At 48.4% G+C, this 21157-nt stretch overlaps 1 protein-coding gene and 1 long non-coding RNA gene across 2 annotated transcripts in view; both read left to right on the forward strand.

Annotated features, from left to right (window-relative positions):
• Positions 1-11045, forward strand: part of LOC116490295 — a 33442-nt gene extending 22397 nt beyond the window's left edge. Inside the window, exons 3-4 of the long non-coding RNA XR_004253355.1 lie at positions 9385-9548; positions 10449-11045. This is a non-coding gene — a long non-coding RNA (uncharacterized LOC116490295). The remainder of the gene's footprint in view (positions 1-9384; positions 9549-10448) is intronic.
• Positions 11046-11434: 389 nt separating this feature from the next.
• HSD17B12 (hydroxysteroid 17-beta dehydrogenase 12) overlaps positions 11435-21157 on the forward strand; it is a 74703-nt gene continuing 64980 nt past the window's right edge. Inside the window, 3 exon segments of the mRNA XM_032188304.1 lie at positions 11435-11539; positions 11542-11648; positions 11650-11831. Coding sequence (XP_032044195.1) covers positions 11435-11539; positions 11542-11648; positions 11650-11831 — 394 coding nt within the window.

Here is a 21157-nt window from a genome sequence, read left to right on the forward strand (position 1 = left end):
GGATTATGGTAATATGACAAAACATAACACTATTTTCATTGAAATCCTTAAATAAAGCCCTTTTAACATGCCAATTTTAAAAATCTATAAATTTGTGGTGTTAAAATAGTACAAAATATAAAAAGGCCGAACTCATAATGGAACATATAATCCTGTACCAGTGAGCAGGGACTTTGTAGGTACGTCTGGAATATGGCAGGAGGTCATTTACACCTTCAGTTTGTTTTTGAGCATTTCTCTTGTGGTATTGTCCTGTTTAAGACATTGTCATATATTCGTGGAATACTTGTAAAATGTTTGTGATTGATTAGTGAAGAGAAAATGTAGAGAAAGAGGGAAAAGTGTAGGTGCGCTAACCTGGATGGGCATTGATTGTGTTTTCCAAGGAAATTTTGAAAAATATACCAAAGTAAAAATTGTCACAGTAAGGAATAATTTTTAAATAATTATGTTTGTGCCATTTGGAATAGCGTGACTGTGAATTGTCTTTAAAAACCTCCTGTAAGTGTCTGAAAAACAGTACAACATAAAAAGGCTTTCCAATTGTGTTTTCTCTAGATAAATCTATTGGCTTGAAGGCTGATATAGGGGACAGGATACTAAAAAATAAACTGAAAAAAAAAACAGCTATATACGTGCTTTTATTATCGATACTTTTTTTTTTTTTTTTTTGAAGGAAGGAAAATGTGTATGTGTTTCTTTCCTCTCTGTTGATTGTGGTCTAAAATAAATAATAAATGTGTATTGATTTATTTAAAAAAAAAAAAAAAAAAAAAAAAAAAAAAGAAGTATTTGTATGAAAAAACCTGGCAGTAAGCTTGTTTAACTTGGTGTTTTAATTTTGGAGAAATAGCAGCATGTTTCTGGATATTTGCATTTGTTTGAGAGGCTGGAGCACAAGCCAGGTTTCTGTGTAGTCTGTCAGGCAGTTACACGTCTGAGCATGTTACAGTTTGTAGCACTACAAATTAGACCCATTTGACTTGTATTTGCTGTATCGTGCTTTCTTAAAAAAAAAAATATTACAGATGAAAGAGACGTCCAGGACACGAACTCTGTGTGTTCTGGGGGGTCTCGGGGCGCAGATAGGCAGCTCCGGCGGGGGGCCGGTGAAACCCAGGGAGTTTTACTAGGAGGTTGTGCTGTGAATGAACTTATATTATCTCCCCCCCTTCAGTTTGTGACTTTAGAGATGGATTCTGACTGTGTGGGTTATTTTTTGAGCTCACGGGAGGTTATTTGCATGCACATCATTTGATGCTTATTTGCAGACCGGAGTTGGAAAAGTGCTGCATGTGTTAATCATACGTACACCGGGCACCTATATGGGGAGCGTATGGGAAGCAGGAGAGGGCAAAGTGTGACAGAGTTTCCACACTACTTTCTCTGCAGGGCAGCACAGTCTTTACTCATAATGTCGTCCCAAAGTTTCTGGGGTTGGGGGGGGGGGGGGGGCTCTGCGGCTGTTTGGGAGTTAATTCACTTCTTAGAATTTGTGTTTTGAAGTAAAAGTGGTAGAAAAAATAAAAAATGAAAAAAAAAAAAAAGAAAAAAAAGGACAAAACAAGAGTGTGAGAGGACTGGTTGGCAGCGTTATCAGGAGCTGCAGCGGGGACCGGGAGCACGGGAACCCGGCGGCCGCCTGGGCCGGGCCGGGCCGTGAGGCGCTGCCGCCGCCACCACCACCACGGGCCGGGCCGGGCCGGGCCGGGGGCGGCCGTGAGGAGCCGGGACCCGGTGTGGGGCTCGACAGCGGCCCCGCCATGAGGCAGCGGCGGCCGCCGGGAGGGGAGAGGGGCCCGGGGTGGGCAGCGAGGGGCCGGCGGCGGCTGCGGAGCCCCCTCGGCGCCTCAGAGGGTTAACGGCGGGCGGGCGGCGGGCGGCTGGGAGTTGTAGGCGCCGCGGCATGCCGGGAGCGGGCGGAACGGGGCCGCGCCCGCCCGACATGGCGGCCGCCAGGGCCCGGCTGCACGGGCCCGAGGGGCAGGGGGGCTCCGCGCTGTCTCCTGAGGGGACCGGGCGGCTCCTGGCTGCTCCTGGCTGCTTGGGGGGCACAGGCTGAGCCAAAGCAGCCGTGTGAGGGGGAAGGAGCGAGATGCGAGCGGGAAGGGAAGCGCCTGGGAGCTGGAGCTGTGTGGGGACAGAGCACGGAGCGCCCCGGGCTCGGCTGTAGGGCGAGGAAGGACGAGGAGGAAAAATGTTACAGGATTGTTTTTTTTACTAACAGCAGGCCCAGAGGGCAAGGTCAGGTGGTTGTTAAGCAGTCTGGTGTTCTCAGGGAATCCGTTCGTTAGCTGGAGATAGCTTCTTCTGTGTGGGAAGGGAAGAGAAATAAAAGTATATGGAACTAATCGTAAATGGACTCGAACTTTAACTCTTCCCCTTTGCTCTTAGAAGGGAGATCCTGAAAGATCCTGTTGCATGCACCAGCAGCTATCTCAGCGTAGTATTGCTTAATGAACTTAAGCTGGGCATGTTGAAACGCTTCGTGGGAATGGTACAGGGAAGGTTTGTGTTAGGCAATTTCGTTTTATTGTAGTAGCAATCCTCTGGAAGCACGGGAGAAAGACGAAATTATTAGTGAATTAATAAATGATCGTGTGCAAAAAAAAAGAGGTGTTGAGATGACCTGAAAAATGGGAGTACCTTATAGCTTTGTTTTCTGTCGCATGTGTTATAGTTTAGCACTGAGAGGAGGCATGCAAGGAACTGCAGAAGTTTGTATTTGTGTCAGAAAGTACATCATATTTTGCCAATAATCACCATCTGTAATATTGCTGTTAAAGTATATGTGGACGGACGTAAGTCTCAGCAAATAAATGTGCTTTTTTTTGAGGGAAGGTATGGATCTAGTGGAGAGCAAACGTCCTTTAACTTACCAAAAGAAACTCTTGGTTTTACACAAAATGTGGTAAAAGTCTGTGTGCCTGCTTTTTATACCCTGGTTGTTTGGATTTGCAGAGTTAAACTGTTGAAGATGATTTGAGATTCAAAATCAGCAATTCCAGAGCAAAATAAAATACCATGAAAGAAAACGCCAGTGTCTATAATCTGTTGTAACATATTTTAAGCTTCGTAGTGTATAGCCTACTCTATTCGCATCAGAAAAGAGCCATTGCTTTTCTAGTTCTTCCAAAAATAATTTTACTGGGTTCTGTTTACTTGTTTCAGTAACAGTGGAATTACATGAGTGCAGTAAATAGAATCTATTCTTTTTCTAAAAGTGTGTAACTTTAAATACCATATAAATAGTGGAAGCTACATGTAAAGGGTGGGAAATACTTGAGGATGCCAAATGGAAGGACAGTTTGTAATACCTTTACTAATCTCATTGCCATAATCCACAGGTTTTGAAGGATGAAATAGACAAAGATAAATTAAATGTGATGAAATGCAATGTATTTTTAGGAAAAACAGATTGTGTCAGAATAACTTGTTATTTCATGTTATGTTAGGACAGAGAAAATACAATAGATGTAATACGTTTCGTTGTCAGGTACAGTGATTTTGGACCATGGGGGGAAATTTGTAAAATGGAAAAAATTGGGACTAATGAAACTGTAATGCAACTTAGGAATGCATTGAGAGATGATAGATGGAAAGAGGATGTACTGATGGAAAGGAGGCTGCAATCTGAGTTTGTCTGACTGTGTCAGAAATTATGTAGTGTTTTCCTTAGTGACCCTTGTGCAGATGTCGAAGTGCAGGGAGGAAATTTCATGACACACAGCTGGGAGACGGCATCAATAGAGAGTGGGATTGGAATATCCATGTACCAACAAGACGAAGTAAAACTAAGATTAATAGAATTTGATGGGATTTGCTGATGCAAATAGAAGCTAATCACAATCTCTCCTGGAAGAGCTCATCAGTTTGGCAGTGAATTAGTAGTTGGTGTAGTAGTCAGCAGCAGAATGATAGCATACTGCTAATGTGATGTGGCTGAGAGAATAAATAAATAAAAAAGGTGGTATCCTAGAATGTATTACGGGAGGGACTTCCACTGTCTACAGAAGATATTATTGTTGAAGCGTGTGGTTTTCGTGAGACCTTATCCGGAGCCCAGCTGATCACCCGCATGCAGATAAACTGTTTCGAACAGATGGATTGAACAGATGCAGGAAAGGATTACATGGATGTTAAGAGGAATAGAGAGACCATTTCCTGAAAGACCCAAAGTTGACAATTACACAGTGCTTTTTTTTGTTTGTTTTGTTTCATAGATATATATATGGGAGGAAAAGAGCTATGTGAGCTCAAGGTTAGTGTAAGCAAGCTCAGACAAAATGCATGTGAAGGGGATAATGAATACTGTTTGCTGGAAATTACAATAAATTTCTAACTATCAGACCACAGATATTCTGGAGAGGTTTCAAATGACGTAGGAATCTAAATTTCTTTTAAAATGAAGTTTGATAAATTCACAAAAGAATGCCAGCATGTGGTTCTGCAGAGCAGTGGGGAGTTTGACTCAGCAATCCTGGATATCCCGTCTCCTGTGCTGTTTTATAATGGATTGTGAGATGGATGTGTGCTTTTGCACTGGGCCCATTTTGAAAACATTGTTCTTTGTCATCCTGGTTTCCTTTTCTTACTTTCTTTGGGACCCTTACCATCAGCAGAATAGTTCAGTTATATTCATGGAATCATAACGATGGGAGAAGATCTCCATGGTCATCTGGTCCAACCATCCCTCCGCCACCAGGATCACCCACTAAACCATTCGCTATCAAGTACTTCTCATCTGAATGTTTTGAATTGTGCTGGCAGAAAAGAAGCCATGCTTTCTACCCTGCTGACATCAACGTTTGGAGTTTCTCTACACTTTGGACATCTTGGATATCAAATAATGGCTGAAGGTGGACTCGCACAGCACTGCAGGACTTCTTTGTCCCTGGATGTGCTATTTGTAGACGTTTTCTTGGAATAACTTTTAGGAAAGTATTTAAAAGAAAAGCTTGAAGTCATCTAGGGCAAGACAGCATTGCATTCATGAATGTATGTATAATCAGCTCCCTTGGGATGTTACCTGGGGCCTTGTGTCTTTTTTCTGCTTTTGTTCTTAGACTCAGTAGTTTTTACACATAGCACTTAGCGCAGCAGTGAAGAATTAACAGAAGAACCTTAAAATTTAAGATCATTGCTTTCTGAGCAAGGCTGCCATAGCCCAGGTGGACATTTTAGATTTTTACCTGACGTCACTATTTGGGAAATACGGAAAATTCCCCAAAAGCAGGGAAATAAACAGTCGCTGCTCAGCCATCCTTTCTTATTTTATCTTTCAGCCCACAACTGTCTCAGGTTATTGAGAGAGAGAGAGAATTTGTTTTAAGGAGGTAACTTTCCATTCAGTGGTCAATAGGAAACTAACCGATGGAATCAATCTAATCATCAACACATGCATTAAGTGCTACCAGTGGCACTTCTTCTAGTTGCTGAAACAGAGTAGTGAATGGATTATAGAGATTAAACTTCCTTCATCCCCCTAGAGGTGAACAAGTCATGTGAAAATGGAAGGCTCTTCTGGTAGGAGATGGAATGAAAGACTGGGAAGACAATGAAAAGAAATATTATCTCTAAATGGTTTCTTGCACACTTTCCCTGTAATAGATGGTAGCGTGTGAGCTGCAGAGAGAAACTTGAAGCTTACAGGGCAGAAATGTGACTGTAAAGTGATTCTGTGAGTATGGAATGAAATGTTCTTGGTCATTATTTAACTTGGATTCCTGAAAGATTTTTTTCTTCCATCCTCAGTTTGATTTTCTAAAGAAATATATACCCAGCATAGCAAACGCTTTCTCCTTTTCTTCTCTTGATCTTTTTGCATTAGAAGGAATTCGTGGTCTTTCCCGCTGTAATTCCGGGAACACAGCATTAGGAATACAGCAAAGGGAAATTTTCTGACCCGATGTGCCCATGTCATCCTACAAGGCTGTCTTTCCACTGCAAAAAGAGGCACTTTCAGTCGTGTCAGCAGTTATTTTCCTTCTCTCATGCTGTGGTGCACCTTTTGGAATACAACTGGTCGGAGGAGCGAATTTATTAGTGAGAAGCGTGCGTGTAATAAGGCTGGTAATTACATCCACATTATTCAATAATGAAATCAAAACAGGAACAGAAGGTAATGTTTTAATATTAAAGATAAGGCGTTGATACTGTTATTAAGAGTAGAACTAATCCATTCTTTTGCTGGTTTATCGAGACAAGTATGGGTGATTCACGCCACCTGAATAGGTGGTCTCCTGCATGGGGGCATTTTTACGGTGTCTCCTGCCTTATTATGTAGTGCACTTCCTCTTATTCTCAGAATGAAAAAACAAAGGAGAGGTAATGATCAGCCTCCCTATAAGCTCCTTCCGTGGGAAAAAAAAATAGCTCAGATCCCCCTAAAATGATGGTAGAGTTGCTACAAAAGCTGTCGGATGTTGTTATAGCAGCATCTACAGGAACAGAAATAGCAAGAAGAGAAAAATGCAGTTTGGCATTCCCTCGGTCTCTCTCCAACTTGTGAAAATATTAGGAGTGAAATGACATCTCTTGGAGCTACTTCTTATGCAGTGCCTTCTTATGCAGAAACTTACCTTGAAATGTAATCAAAGCGAAATAACTAATAAGCGAGATAAAAATATTGTTTGCACTTGTTCCAGGTGGTCATTTCTGTCTCAAGTGTTTCTGTGGAAGGAGGCCAAATGCTCGCTACTATTCTTATTCTGGTATTCAGGGAAATGACAGCTCGATTTAAAATACGAACGTGAAATGAGTTTTGCTGTCCCACCATGGTGCACAAAGAATATTTCAGCTAGAGAAGACAGACCTCACCCGTCCAAGTGGGGCAATACTATCAATTCCCCAACATCTTATTGCCCTTTGATACTGTCTGGCAGATGGATCTCGGAGGAGGCACTCAAGGAAGAAGGATTTTTTCTGAAGGATACAGTGACAAAGCTAGGCTGCTGGAGCATGAGAGGGGGAAAGGAGGTTTGTGGAAGGGAGGAAATGCCGTGTGGTTTCCTGTCCCGCAGATCGGAGCCAGCTTGTGCTAGACAGAGCCCCTCGGTGACATTGGTGGCATTGCATGGGGGTGGGAGGAGGGCTGTCGGCACAGCTCTGCATTCACTACACCCCACAAACGGAGCCAGTGAAAGAGGGACGAGTGTGTATAATACAGTGCAGTGGGTGAATAATAGGTTATAGTTGAGGAGACAAAGGTTTATTATCAAATGTAGTCCATCATCTGGGGCTGAAAGTGACCGCATCATGCGAGGTGACATTGCGTGTTGGCAGTGGCGTGAGGGACACGCATTCCTGAACTTTGTTCACTTCATGTGGACAAAGATCTGTATCACTTATCTACAGTTGCGAAACTGGGTAGCAGAGACATCAAGGATTAGACAATGAGAGCACAGTATTTTGTTTCCACAGATGATATTTTCAGCTCAAAATCAATACACTTCAGTGGGCTGCAGGATTGAGGAAGGTTAATCTTCTGTTGCCGTGGCCCATACCCTGTCTCTCCAATAAACGCGTTCTGCACTGGGGCTTGCAGCATGCACAACTAGTACAGTTCTTTTGCAGAAGTACTTATTTGATTTCCAGCATTGCTGGTGACTTAAAAAACAAACCAACCCAAACCAAAACTAAAAACAGGGCCAAAAACCTTCACGTCCATGTGCTGCTCAAACCTTTTCCAGTGTTGCATGAGAAGGGGATCTGGAGCTCTCTGTTGCGATAATTTTTGGGAACTCTGAGCAGAAAATGGCAACAAAAAGGGGAATACTGAGGCTTTATGAGAGGCTGCTGAGCTCGCCGGTTAATCGAGAGTAGGTAAAAGTAAAAAATCCCTGTATAAGGTACTAGAAGTTTATAGCGTCATTTTTATTGTTTTCTGTTCGTTGTAAGAGGAATTGAACAGATCTTCTCATAAAGACCCACGTGAACCTGTGTGACATGTTAAATTTACAATCCAGATTTGACTGGTTAACACACAGATAACTATCTTGCTTTAATTTCTATTCAGTTGTCATTGGCACATTTATATGGAGCGATCAGTTGTTGAGAAATCAGGGATGTTAATCCCTAATGCAGAAGGGATTCTGCGTTAGGGATTCCTGGTGCCTCGGTTTTATTTAAGGAAGAAGAATTCTTTCTTAAATAAAATGAATGTGTAGTTGTTACACGGTGTGGTAACCCCCCACAGCCTGGATGACTTGGTTTCAAGGACCTTGTGTTTCTGACTTGTGTTGGCAGGCTCCTGTCCCTCCAAGAGAAACTGAAGCCAAAAGCGTAGGGTTAAAGAAACATTCGCATCACCAGCGGTGCTCGTTTGCCTACTTATTGTGGCACTTTGGGTCACTATTTCTGTCTGTTCCTCTCAGATGGCCCCTGTCAGCCTCCCCTGCACCCCTAAGTGGTGTAGTGGTAAGGGGTGGAGTAGGGGCCTCAGGACTGGGAATCCCAAGCCAAGGTGTCTTGCTTCAACCTCAAGTTAGGATTCACTGATATTTGGAGTGTCTTGAGAGATCTGGTTCACATAGAGAGTTGTTCAGATTCCCAGGTTGGTTGGATCCCCTTGTTGGATACTCTCCTCTGCTGCATCGTACCCTCAGGCAGGGTGTCTTAATTCAGAGCTCTGGGTTTGGGCAGAGAAACGCTGCAGTGCTAGGCCCGATGCTGGATGTGGCCTCATTGCGACGTGTGTGAGTAATGGTAGCAGAGGCACAAGAGCAGGATGACTGTACAGGAGAGAGAGCTGCACTTGACTTGCTGGAGTGAAAAACGTATTTGTAAAGGGATTAAATTAGTGCTGGGTACAAGAACGCCACTTAGTGAAACAAATGACTCTACTTCTTCTCAGTGGCAGGAAAAGTGACACATCCCGGGTAACCGGCGGTCCCCGCTCCTTTCTCAGTGTCCCTGCGGGGTGGATGGCACCAGAGCCGGGTGAGGAATGAGCACCAGCTCCGGCCTCCTGTGTATGAGGCCGGTGGCAGCGGTGGTGGCAGTGGTGGTGACGGTGGCAGTGGCTGTGGCAGCGCTTTTCAGCCATGGAGCTTGCAGCAAGGCCTCTCCTTGGTGCTGAGAGAGCAGGCACATGTGAGGTACAGGGATGAGATCACACCCAGATGTGGGACTGCTTGTGAGGTACTCACATGGCACAAAGTTTTAGGAAATAGTGACAGTAATGATTGAATATCTCTAATTATTGGCTGCTCTTTTATCTTTGTTCTATTTCTCCTTTCTGTCTCCACATCTTTTGATTTCTTCCTGTCTGTAGCTCTGCGTCCTTATTTTCATTTTTGTTTACTGTTGCTTTTTTACTCAGGCACGCACTTGCTCCTTTAGTTCTCCTAAATTCTCTTTTATCTCTCTTGTGATCTGCTGTAGAGCTTGGCCACCGTCCGTGTGATGGAGCAATGTAGCTGGGCTGTGGGTTGACTTGCGCTTGCATCACTGCAACCCCAAACCAGATTGCATCTGCAGTCATCTGACTTCATGCCCGGACTGATAAATGGTGCTGTGGAAGCATGGATCTCGGGGGCCTTGGCAAGGTACTCATACACATGTGCGTGCATGTTGATGTGTGAGTACACTCAAAATGTCTGTGGGTTTGATCAGCACAGCTGTCTGGGTGCGCCTTTAGGCTCTGCAGCAGCTGGTGGGGAGTGAGAACAGGTCTGTGGGAAGACCGGGATGAACCCTGGAAAGGGGGATATGCCCGTTCCCCAGGAATGTACGATGACCGTAAGCAAGAGATCTAAAACCCCTCACTTGACCTTTGTATAATTCTTTCCCTTCCAGTGAGTCCCCTTCCCTGCTGGCTGTGACTCATCTTTGTCTAAATGTAGGCTGTAAGCCTCTCAGAGGACTGCCTTTCTTGCTGAACAGAACAGCATAAAAAATGGCAATGCTGTTGAATAACCATTATTATTTTTTAACACTTTTTTTTTTTTTTTTTTTTTTTTTTTTTTTGAGGAGTGCCTTGCTGTATTTGTGCTTCTCTGTTAAGGGATTTATTGGTTCCCTGGGAGAACAGTGGGGCAGGTTCTTTCTGGACCCACAACAGGAAGGTTTTTCAGACGAGGTCTGGGGAGCAGCACGCCAACATGACCGTGGGCAGCAGACAGTGTAAGAGAAGACAGTGGGCTCTGACAGAGGCCAGCAGGTCTTTTCATAGCACCCCAAGTTCTGACCCCTTTGTGAGTGTCAGCACCCTCGTGCTAAATGCAGCCTACATGGACAGCCAGCACTTCTGTGGGCTGCCCAGTGCCTGTCTCCTTTCTTCCAGACTCTGCATACGCTGCCAGCTGCCCAGTTCACTGCTGTTCTCCATGCTCTGGTGACCCTGGTGGTACTGTTCCTTTCCCTCCCTCACTGAAGCTGATGTTTGTCTTGGCTTGGAGCCGACCTCTTCCTGAGCCTTACTGAACCGGTCCCTTTTCTCTTTGCAGATGCTTTTGCAGTATCCTGTCCCCTCGTTGTGTCGTCCTCTGGAAGACAGGAGAATGAGAATCAGTGGTGTGCCAGTAACCTGCGAGCAGTTGGAGAACTCCTGTGTGAAAAAGAGCAACCATGCAGCGTGAGCGCAGCGAACTCGTGCTTGCCAACAACCTGCAGTTGCGCTGTGTTCCCCCCACGGGAACTGACGCCAGCTTCTCCCTCTGGTTATCTGTGTTCTTCTCTCTTACTGGAACAAATTTGTTGCTCTCCAGCTCCCACATGTTCACGGAAAAATGCAGATATTCCCCACGCAGATTAAGCAAGGTCTACGAATTTGCACTTGTAATCGAGTCCTGTCCGTGGCTGCTGCCACATGGGGCACACACTTGGTGAGGCCTCTGGGAATTTTCCGTGTGTAGGGCGCGGGATTTAGCCCTGACAAAGGGCGCTGGCCTAAAAGGGGTAGCAAGGGGTGAGCTTTTTGGGGAAAAATGGTGTAATTATTTTGTATAGGTATTTTTTGGGTGAAAACCCACCGTGTGCGCATGTTTATGTAACAGATGTAAAAAGCACTTTTTTTTTTTCATTAAAACCACCAGAAGAGGTAAGCCTCACGGAGCCTGTTTCCATTTATTTTCTGCGTGTTTTTGTTCCCGCGGCGCTTGCTGACCACCCCAAACACCTCGGGGGTGCCCCCCCAGCTGCAGCAGCCCAAGGGCACCGCGGAGAGGCCCCGGGGACTGCTCAGCAGGGCCGGGGGTGGGCTGGGGGTGCCGGGGGGGGGGGCACCGGGCCGAGGCAGGGGCAGGGGGCGGCGGGGGGGGCGCTGGGGCCGCGTCCGGGGGCGAGGCGGGGCCCTGAGCATTTTATGAATGGGCTCATATGACGTCAAAGGGGGCGGGAGGAGAGGCTCCCCTACGCTCCAATCCCGCGAGGCCCCCGCGCCGGCGAGCCAACCGCGGCGCGGCTCCGCCTTGACGGCCACCTCTCCCGACCAATGGCGGCGCGCGAGCCCTGCCGACCACGCGGGGCCGGGGCGGCGAGTAGTACGGGGGCGCGCGGCCGCTCGCTGCCTCCCCCCGCCCGGCCGGCGCGGCGGGCGGGGCCGCCGGCGTTGCCCGGCGACGGCGGGGGCCGAGCGGCCGCTCCGCCAATGGCGGCCGAGCGGGGGCGGGCCCGGCGGCGGCTGCGGGGCGGCGGTGGCCGGGAGGGCCCATTGGGGCTGGCGGCGGCCGGCGGCATGCTGCCCGCCGCGGGGCTGCTCTGGTGGGTGGGCGCGCTCGGGGCGCTCTACGCCGCGGCGCGGGGCGCCCTCGGGCTGCTGGGCGCCCTCCGCGTCTGGGGCATCGGCGCCGGTAGAGCCGCGCTGGGGCCGGGCCTGGGAGCGTGGGCTGGTGAGTGAGTGAGGGGGGGGCGGTAACGGGCGGTTTGGGGCGTTATCGGTCGGTTTGGGGGGGTTAACGGTCGCTGGGGGGTGGGTGACGGGCGGTTTGGGGGGTTAACGGTCGGTTTGGGGGGGTTAACGGGCACTGGGGGGCGGGTAACCGTCGGTTTTGGGGGGGGTAACGGTCGGTTTGGGGGGTTATCAGGCACTGGGGGGCGGGGAACTGTCGGTTTGGGGGGGTTATCGTGCACGTGGGGTTGGGTAACGGGCGGTTTTTGGGGGTTAACAGTCAGTTTTGGGGGTTATCGGGCACTGGGGGGGGGTTAACGGGCGGTTTGGGTGGGCTAACGGGCGGTGGGGGGCGGGTAACAGTCGGTTTTGGGGGGTTTACGGTCACTGGGGGCAGGTAACGGTCGGTTTTGGGGGGTTATCGGGCAGTTTTGGGGGGTTAACGGGCAGTTTTGGGGAGTTATCAGGCACTGGGGGGCAGGTAACGGTCAATTTGTGGGGTTGGGGATCCCCTCCTGCCCACAGGGGGCTGCCCCTGCTGGAGGGCGCCTGCAGGGAGCCGAAAGTGCCCCCTGGAGAAACTCCCCTTCCCCCCTGCCCCCCAGCGCTCCCCCTTTGGGGTCATTGCGCCTGCTCCTGGTTCTCCCCAGGGGCTGTGGGATGTGGTCCCTGCCCAGCTCAGGAGGGCCCCACAAAAGCTTCCCCCACTCCCCGCAGGGAGCTTTTCTTTGTCCCCTCTCTGCAGAGTTCACCCCTGGCTGGGTTTGGGGCTCCCCGCGTTGTGTCCACGTGAGGTCTGTGGGCGCGGCGTGAGGAGTATGGGGAAAGTTGGTGGCCGGCTGCTCTGTGCTGTAATTCCCCCTATAAATCGCTGACAGCAGCCAGGAACAACGCCGCCCTTGTTTAGGAAGCACTTCGGCCAAACAGGCCTGGCGTGAGCGTGATGCCGAGGAGCCGCTGTGGTGGCCCAGCAGGGCCAGGGCCGTGCCTCACCTTCCCCTCCCGGGCAGCCCTGTGGGCTTGGACCCGAGCCCCGTCCCCTCCTGGCTGCCTCTGGTGCCACGGGATGGTGCCTCCTCTTCTTCCTGGGCAAGATGGGGGAGAAAGGAAAAGCAAAAAGCTTTCTCCCTTCAGTAAATGGTGAAATGAAGTCAAGATCCCGTGGTACTTCAGCCTAGAGGGAGCTCGGGAGGCCTCCCGTCCAGCCTCCTGCTCACAACCAGGGAGCAAACTTTACCTTTTCTTTTCCCTGGTTCAAAATTGCAAAGCTTGTAATGAGAAATGACTTCTGCTTTCCCTTTGTTGCAACAGAAACGGTGTGTTAACTGGGGGCAAAGTTTATTTTGGCCATTTACTTGGCCAGATTACACCCAAGGAGAAGTCTGGTTGTCTTTTCAGGCCTGCTTAGCACAAGGCGTGCTCTTCTTCCCCCAGCGCCTTCCACACAAGCCAAGCTGAACGCTACTCAGGCGCAGGGTGATTGCAGCGTGCCTGTTAGTGCTGATGCCTGCTCGTGTGGTGAATACAGCTGTACAGTTGTATTGGGGCCAACAAACGCTCGCAAAGATGAGCCTGCCTTAATTAGCTTCTTGGAGTTCATTCATTAATGTGCAAAAATAACCAAATGTGGGCAACTCGCTCTAGATGTCTTAAAAAAGAACTTGGAAGAGACCATTAATCAGGATGGTGCTCGCAACTGCCTCTGTCTTTCTGTAACTTATTTTTAGACAAAAACCCCATGTTCAGTCTTAAGCTGTTCTTTTCCTACGGAAGTGCTGAGCAACCACTTCCTTCAGCAGCAGTGAGGGTGGGTGATCGCTCTCTACCTGTCCTTGCTGGCTTCTACCTAACAGAGCTGGGGTTGGGCTTTGCTATGCGTGGTCCAGCATCTGAAAGCAGTGATTTCTAGGGGGCTGCTAAAGAAGATGTGAAAAATAAGATGTAACTGGGTATATGAGCAGTGGGGTAGACAGCGATGTCTTAACAGCCAGGTCCTTTAAAAACCAAGAATGTGCTGGGTGATTCCCAGGCTCCGGTTGACTAGGAAGCTGGGGTAGGAGCAAGCTCTAAAAAGACCTTAACAATAATCTTATTATCATACGTAATATGAATGATGCTTATATGAAGGCGAAGAAGTGACAAGTTGAATTTTGTGCTTGTAAAGAGTTTGAATGAGATTTCATCTATACGAATATGCTTCCTGTAGGCCCTGGAAACAGTGGATTGCAGAACAGACCCCGATCATTAAATTCTTGGGATAACCATAGGAAAATAACTCTGGGGATAAATCACTTTAGTGACGATTTAAGAAGTCCATACAAAGCATGTTCACTTAAGCCCTGACTAGAGTGCTAGACAGGTAGTAACTTGTTGATAACTTTGAACAGCTTTTGCAAGCAATATCATTTTCAAGCTCCTTAGTGTTATGTGAAAGGAAGCTCTGTTACCTGAGTGGTTTGTTTGTGTTTACATTTTTTTGTTTTCTAAAGATAAGTTTCAATCACTTGCACAAACAAGTGCAGTCACGCTGTGCAAGGACAGTTGGCAGACCCCCTCGTAAGTCGCTGCTGTGGATGAAAGCAGCCAGCCCAGCACAGCGTGTGATGAGGCTGGGGAAACAAAGTGGGTGTCAGCACTGCTTGCACTGCTCTCTGCAGGCTGTGAGAGGAGAGGCTCGGTGACACTCCCCCTTTTCCCTGCACCTGGAAGGTTGGCTCTCTCTCATGCTTCAGCAAAATCACTTGGTCAGGGCTTTATCATCTTCAGCGCTCTGGATTTGTGACGAGAGTTGTTTTTGTAATGCTCACAGTAACAGGTACTCTGCAAACACTTCTGTGCTGGTCTGAAAGAAAGCAATGTCAGCCCCAAAAGCAATGCTACAAACATGTGAAAACACAGCAGCTTGCTTGTAACTCCTGGTCGCGACAGCCCAAGTCCAACACGCAGATGGGAGCATGTTACTGTGCTCTCGTGGGGTTGTTTGCAAGGTGCTTACGGAGGGTTCCTGCACTAAAATGTGCCTCTAGAAACAATCTGCTGCAAGCCTCCTAATCCTGTCTGAGCTTCCCACAAGGGCTGTGCTCTAGCACATATGGCAAATGGGAAAAGAAGAAAAAGCCATGTGTTGTTCTATGTTGCCGATCCCCCAGCTCTCTCCCAGCGATCAGACTGGCTCCTAGTGTGTAATTTAGGTGATTTCTGCCGGCGTCTCCCTGGCCTTTCCTGTGTGCGGCTAAGCAGGGCTCTGACCCTCGTGCTCCAGGCCCTGCAGCTGGTGCCGTGCACCGATCCTGCTGGGACCCGGCCGGCTCTTGGAGGGGCTCCCTGCTGGTGTACATGGTCTGGCTCGCTTGCTGGACAGTGGACAGGAGCAAAGTGTACTGGAGCCTGGTTTCTGGGATTTGGCTGCCTCTGTTATTTATTTATTTATTTTTTGATTGCACCATTTAGGTGCACTTTGCACTTGGCCGTTTCTGCCTGCTTAAAATGTCTGCTCGGTGGGGTTGCTCAACACCTGCTAAGCGCTCCTTTGTGCGCGTGGGTACGGGGCAGAGCTCAGCACCCAGCCGGCCGCGTCCCGGCTCCGCTTCTGCTGCCTCCCTGCGGACAGGCTCCGGCAGCTCGCTGCTGGGCCTGCGCCGGCTGCTGCTCAAGCCCCACGCTTATGTGCAGCCACTGCCACCCACGGCATCAGCCCCGCTCAGCTGCATCGCCACAGCTCAACTCAGCGCATTTCCCTGCTTTGAGATATGCTTTTCTTTTTACCAGAGAAGCCTGGACAGAATGCTTCAGCAACGCCGAAATAATGTCACTGGGGCTTAGCTCAGACTATGAGTGGGCTTGGCTGTAGTTAGCTGCAGGAACAGGTGCATGTGAAAGGGACTTAAATGCACTAGTTTGGTCTCTCCACCCCAAAAAGGGGGTGGTGAGTAGAGGCCAGCTGCTGTTTGCATTAATGAGGAAGGACCACCCATCTCTGGTAGCCTGGGAGAAATGCTGGTGGGGTTATTCACCCAGGGGATGAATAGCTGTGTAATTTGAAGCTAGCTTATTCCCTTCAACCTTCTGTATGGTTTAAGGTAGGAATGCCTGTAATGCAAACCTGTTCCTTGAAACTAGAGAGCTTAGGCAAGGAAGGGCCTAGGGTAGTGACTTGCTTCACTTTCTTTATGTCACTTTGTTGACTGGTGTGCTTCCCTCCCCTTGGGAAAGTTGACATGCGAAGCACCCAGCTGAACAGTGGGAAGGAAGGAAATTGCTTTGTGCAGAGTAGCACGGAGCTGAGCCTCAGGTAGCTGCAGCAGTCAGGCATCCTGACCTGTGCTGGTTGTTGGAGGTGACTGGATAAATGTGTGCCTGTGTGAGGAGTGCTGAGCTAGCGGGAGTCCTGAGGGTCACTCCCAGTCCGTGGGGCTGGGGACACCCTGCTGCGGGAGGGCTGACAGTGAGAAAATCTTTCCTAATGCTTCCAAAGGCCAAATGTGATTCTGCAGGCCGAGGTATGAACATAAGCAGAGAAGCTCGTGGGCAAAGCATCTCATGTTGAGTGTGTTAAACACTCGCTTGAACAGGTTTAGGGTTGCTGCTCATAGCTTCAGATGACTTCTGTTGGTCATTTATTGATAGGCTTGAGGAAACCTGGGTTCCTAGAGTAAAGCAGAACATTTTAAGTACATTAATACATGAAAATGCTAGAAGTAGGGTTTCTTGGCTTCTTTAGTTCGGCCATGTTGTATGTATAATTGTGCAAAAGGGTTCCACCTTGAGTCTGTTGTTTTTTTGTCTCCTGATTATTTAGCCTTAACGCAATATTTTATGAAATCTGTGCAACTTCCCTGATTCCTAGGGGAGTAGAGCAGTACACCGTCACCCACAGGATGAATCATTGGCAGAGCTGGAAATCTGATCCACAGCAGAAGCCCCTCTCTAGCTAATACTGGGAAAGAGCTGTATGCAGACTTCTCTGCTGAGCTTCTGACTTACTCCTGTGCCCTCAGCAGCAGGTGGTGAAACCTGAAATCCTGGGGCTTGGCTGCAGGTTTTGAAATGGACCTCTTGTGTAGCAGCTCTTAAAGCTGGAGATGGGATGTCCTGGAAAGCAGAGCCTCAGGAAAAGGGTGCCTGTCACTTTGCTTCTTGACCTTGTTTTTTCATTTTTATGGTGCCCTCCCTGCTTCTGTCTCTCCCCAGGTTCCTTCATATGTCTCTTGTGACTCAGTTGTCTGTCCCAAAATTAGGTGGGAGGCAGCTTTGTGGCCCAGGCTGAGGCACACTCTTCACGCTCAGTGGTGGCTGCCTAGTTGCTGTGGCGGGCAGCAGCGTGTGCTCTGCACACACTCCGCACCTTTGTGTCAGTTCCTAAACTCTGACTCAAGATCCTCCATGTGCTGGATTGTTTCTTCACCTTTCCCAATTTTCACCAATTCTCGCCTGGTTTGTGCATTTGGGGGCCTCCATGCTCGTGCTGCTGCTCGGCCCTGTCCTGAGCATCAGGGTGTCCTCTGGTGGGTGTAGCGAGTGGTTGTGGAGGCCTTGCTGGTGAGCTCCAACCAGCTCTTTCCCTTTTCAGCGTCTGGGATAACTCCAGGTCTCATATTGATCTGCTAGGTGCAGAGTGCCTTGCAGGAAGCCAAGCTTGCAGCCAGTCCATACACCATGGTTTCAGGATTCTTCTTCCCTTACCTCATCCTTGGGGACGTGCCAGTTGCGCTAGGCTGTATCTAAACCTTCATTTTGTTGACTGAAATCCTGATGTTCTCTGGTGTTGCACAAATTCCCTCACCCCCATTTTCATCCAGAAGTCATCTCAACAAAACTCTTGTGGTTTACAAAGAAAGAGGTGGATTTTCAAGCTGCCAGCTCTGCAGCGCTACGGAGGGATCTCGCCCCAGCTGGATCTGCCACTTCCACGCTGTCGCTGGTGGTGGTTAAAAGCAAAATGTGGAGGTTCTGATAGGAAACATTGCCTTGCCAACATGTGAAAGTAGTGTATTTGTTCGGAGTAATGTTAGTGTGACATACCAGTGTAGGCTTACTTGTTTCCATCAGTTAGTAAGCTTTGGATCGAAACCGTGTCTCTTATAAACTAACACAGAATTTATCTCCTCACAGTTTTTTTTGGTTCTAAAACTTATTTAACTTGCTTTCTTTCAGCACAAATTCTGTAAAAATAGGGAAAGTAGGTTTGAGTAAAAAATATATTGTGTTTTTATAAATACATATATTTTTTTAAGATACTATGAGGAAACTGGTATATATTTTAGCGCTAGGACTTTATGTAAGCAAGGGATGTTGATCACAACTCAATGTTCAGTCTGTCCCACGCATAGGCTTGCTAGCTGTGGGTCTTCTGCACTCTGAAGCCTTGCTCTTATTCTTCAATAATTTTATTTCTTTAATTAAAAGTAACCAAAGGGCAATGATTACAATATGTTCTTGACACAATTTGATGTATTTCTTTGCTTTATGGTGTGTCTTGATAACTTTGATACAAGCTACTTCCTCTAGCCATGGTGGTCATTTTTGGGGTGAAGGTGTTCCCTAATTCAGTACCGTGTTAGTTTCCTGCCTGGCCTCGTCCTGGGGAAGGCACACGGGTTCTGGGCAGCGGGCTTGAAATACCATGGTCAGCCTGTGCAGAGGTGGTGGTAGGAACAACCTCCTGTGCTCTTCCTCATGCCTGGCTTCTAAAAGGTGCCAGGGGGTTCTTTTGGGCCAGAAAAGAGAAGAGCAAGGGCAGGCCCCCCATCCACATTCAGAGGAGTGGGGGGTACTGCTGGAAGCTGCTTCTAGTGTCCGTTCCCTGGGGAAGCTGTGAGGTGCTCTGATCACGAAGCTGCCGTAAATTGAGACAGAGCTGCAAGGGTAGGGCGTCCAGAGGTGTGCGGGTGGAAGGGCAGCGAACAGAAAACGAGGGATGGGGCAGGGGGCTCATAGGGTCAATGAGGGGTCTGGAGGGGTCCGACTTGTTATGGCTGCTGCTTTCCAGAGCAGTCAGTGGGTGCTTTTGTAGTGTTGCTTCTTTGGACGAGGGATGGAAACTCCTCTGAGCTTCCTTTTTTTCTGTGCTGGGGCTGGGAAGAGCTGAAGAGCCCCGTGACCCCGTTGTTTGGCAGGGGGCAGTGGGCCGGAGGTGGGAGGGTTGTGGTGAGGACCTCGGAGCACCCAAACCTTGGCTGCTCAGCAGGAGCAATGCCTGCTGTGGCCCAGGCGTGTGACAAGGACAGCGGCTGGCCCTCGTGCGCCGTGCTGCATCCCGCCCATGCAGTGCCCACTGGTGCTTCCCCTGCCTCCCCGATCCCATCCTCTGTGGGGAGACTCCAATCCTCCATGGGGAGATGGTGTGATGCCTCGTCTGGGGCTGGGACATTGCAGGAGGCTTCCTGCCGGCCTCGTTTCTATAGGAAAATCTGGGAGTTTTCCACCAGGGAAAACACTGCAAGTTTTCAAGGGCTCGGAGTGAAATATAGAAGGCGTCAGTGGCTGTTGCTTTATTTAGAAACAGGAGGGGAAAGGGAGTGCCTTCCGAGCTCTTCCTTGAGTCTTTAACGCGAGCACCTATTGCGAGACAGAGCCGATGCAAATAAAACACTCAACGATTCCTAAATCGCTTTAACATACGTCTCCCCCTAATGCTTGATGGTGAGATACCGAGTGCATTTCTCGTGAGGCAGCTGTTACCTTCCAAATTGATTCATCTGGGTGTGTTATCATCCCCCCCCCTCCCCCAAATGGTGGACAGAAATGATTAAAACAAATGTAATCAAGAGTGTGGGGTGAAAGGGATGTCTGTGGAACGTAATTCCCAAATAATCACATTTTAGATAGAACAATATAAATATCCCCAGGCCAAAAAATAGAGACTAGCCTTCACATTTGATCGGTCTCTAGCGCTGTGTGTTTGTCTCTCGGCTCTACACGACCCCCTTTTTATGAATGGTAGCTTTTGCTCGATTGAGGAGACATAGGTTCTGTGTTCCTGCTTCAAAATCTGCGGGCTAGAGGGTGCTGGCGAGCACTTGAGTAATCTTTCTGACAATGCGGAGAAGGAAGACTTTTCCGAAAGGTGTGGTTTTGAGCTTGTTTAAGCCTCTGTTGGAGAACTGCAGTGCACAAAAGCAAGATAATCAGATGACTTCTAATTTGAGCAAAACTGCAGTTGTGTATCAGGGCATGAGCTAGGATGTAAAATGCAGGCTTTAAGCAAGATATTGCAGGGTACCTCTTGCTTTTTGTCAAAGGCAGGGTATCTTTTGAAGATAAGTTTAATGGCTTTTCAACAACTTCAGACTTTGTCTTTTTTTTTTGTATGAGCAGTCTATTTGAGTAGATCGCTTCTCATCATAATTAGGTAACTTCTGTTCCAAAGACTCCAGAAATTGAAATTATACTTGTGTTACTTCTCTATATTTTTAGGAGTTGTCTTCGTAACATCTTGGCAGCTGAATAAAGGCTTGCCAGCTACATCAGCTCTTATCTGTGGTTGCCATTGCATCTCTTTAACAGCACATTATCTACTAAATATGCTCTTAAGCCATCTTTGCCTATGACAACAGGAGAAGCTATTTCCAGGGTGACTGTGAGGGCTCCACTTTTAACAAGAATAGGGCCTGTTTAGGGTGTGAGGTGCCCTGTAAGTGAACTAGTCTGCCCTGGTCTGTGCTTGGGAGCTGGAGATCAGTCTGACCTGAAACTTTGGGTCTTCCCGTTCAGTGGGAAGAGAGGCAGTACCTTTTACCTGAAGATAGAGTAAGATCTCAGAACAAGAAGGTATCACTTCTCACGTAATGTGTGCTACTTGCAGGAGCCGTCTGGGCTAATTAGTGTTCTAAATCCTGCAGTTCAGTTTCCTAATTCAAGTGCTGGAGGCTTTCACCTGGAGTTGTCGAATCAATTCCAGCCCACACTTTAAGCACGTGGATTTAGCAGGGATGCAGGGGGTCAACCACCTCACCTTGAAGCTGCAGGCGAAGCACAGTCCCGTGGGCCTTGCGTGGGGAGCTGTGGGCTGGGGGAAAGGGGAGCAGCCCCGCAGGCTTTCATGGCAACGTGGCAAATGTTTCTTGTCCCTGTGTGCAGGGCTGTATAAAATTCCCTGGGTGATGCTCCCCATGCAGCTGTGTTGGGGTTTCACATGCAGCACCGAAGCTTTGGTCTTGTCACCACTCGAGCTGTTCTGCAGAACCCTTATTTTCATACCTCCGTGTCCCTAGAGCAAGCTCAAACTTCTCGGCGTACAGCTTGTTTTAATGCTGCTTCTAGCCAAAATGAATAAAATATCGCTAGGTGTCTTCCTGCCTCGATTTCTGTTCTATTTCTGAGCAGTTA

The sequence above is a fragment of the Aythya fuligula genome, chromosome 5 (genome assembly GCF_009819795.1).
Source record: "Aythya fuligula isolate bAytFul2 chromosome 5, bAytFul2.pri, whole genome shotgun sequence".
NCBI lineage: Eukaryota > Metazoa > Chordata > Aves > Anseriformes > Anatidae > Aythya > Aythya fuligula.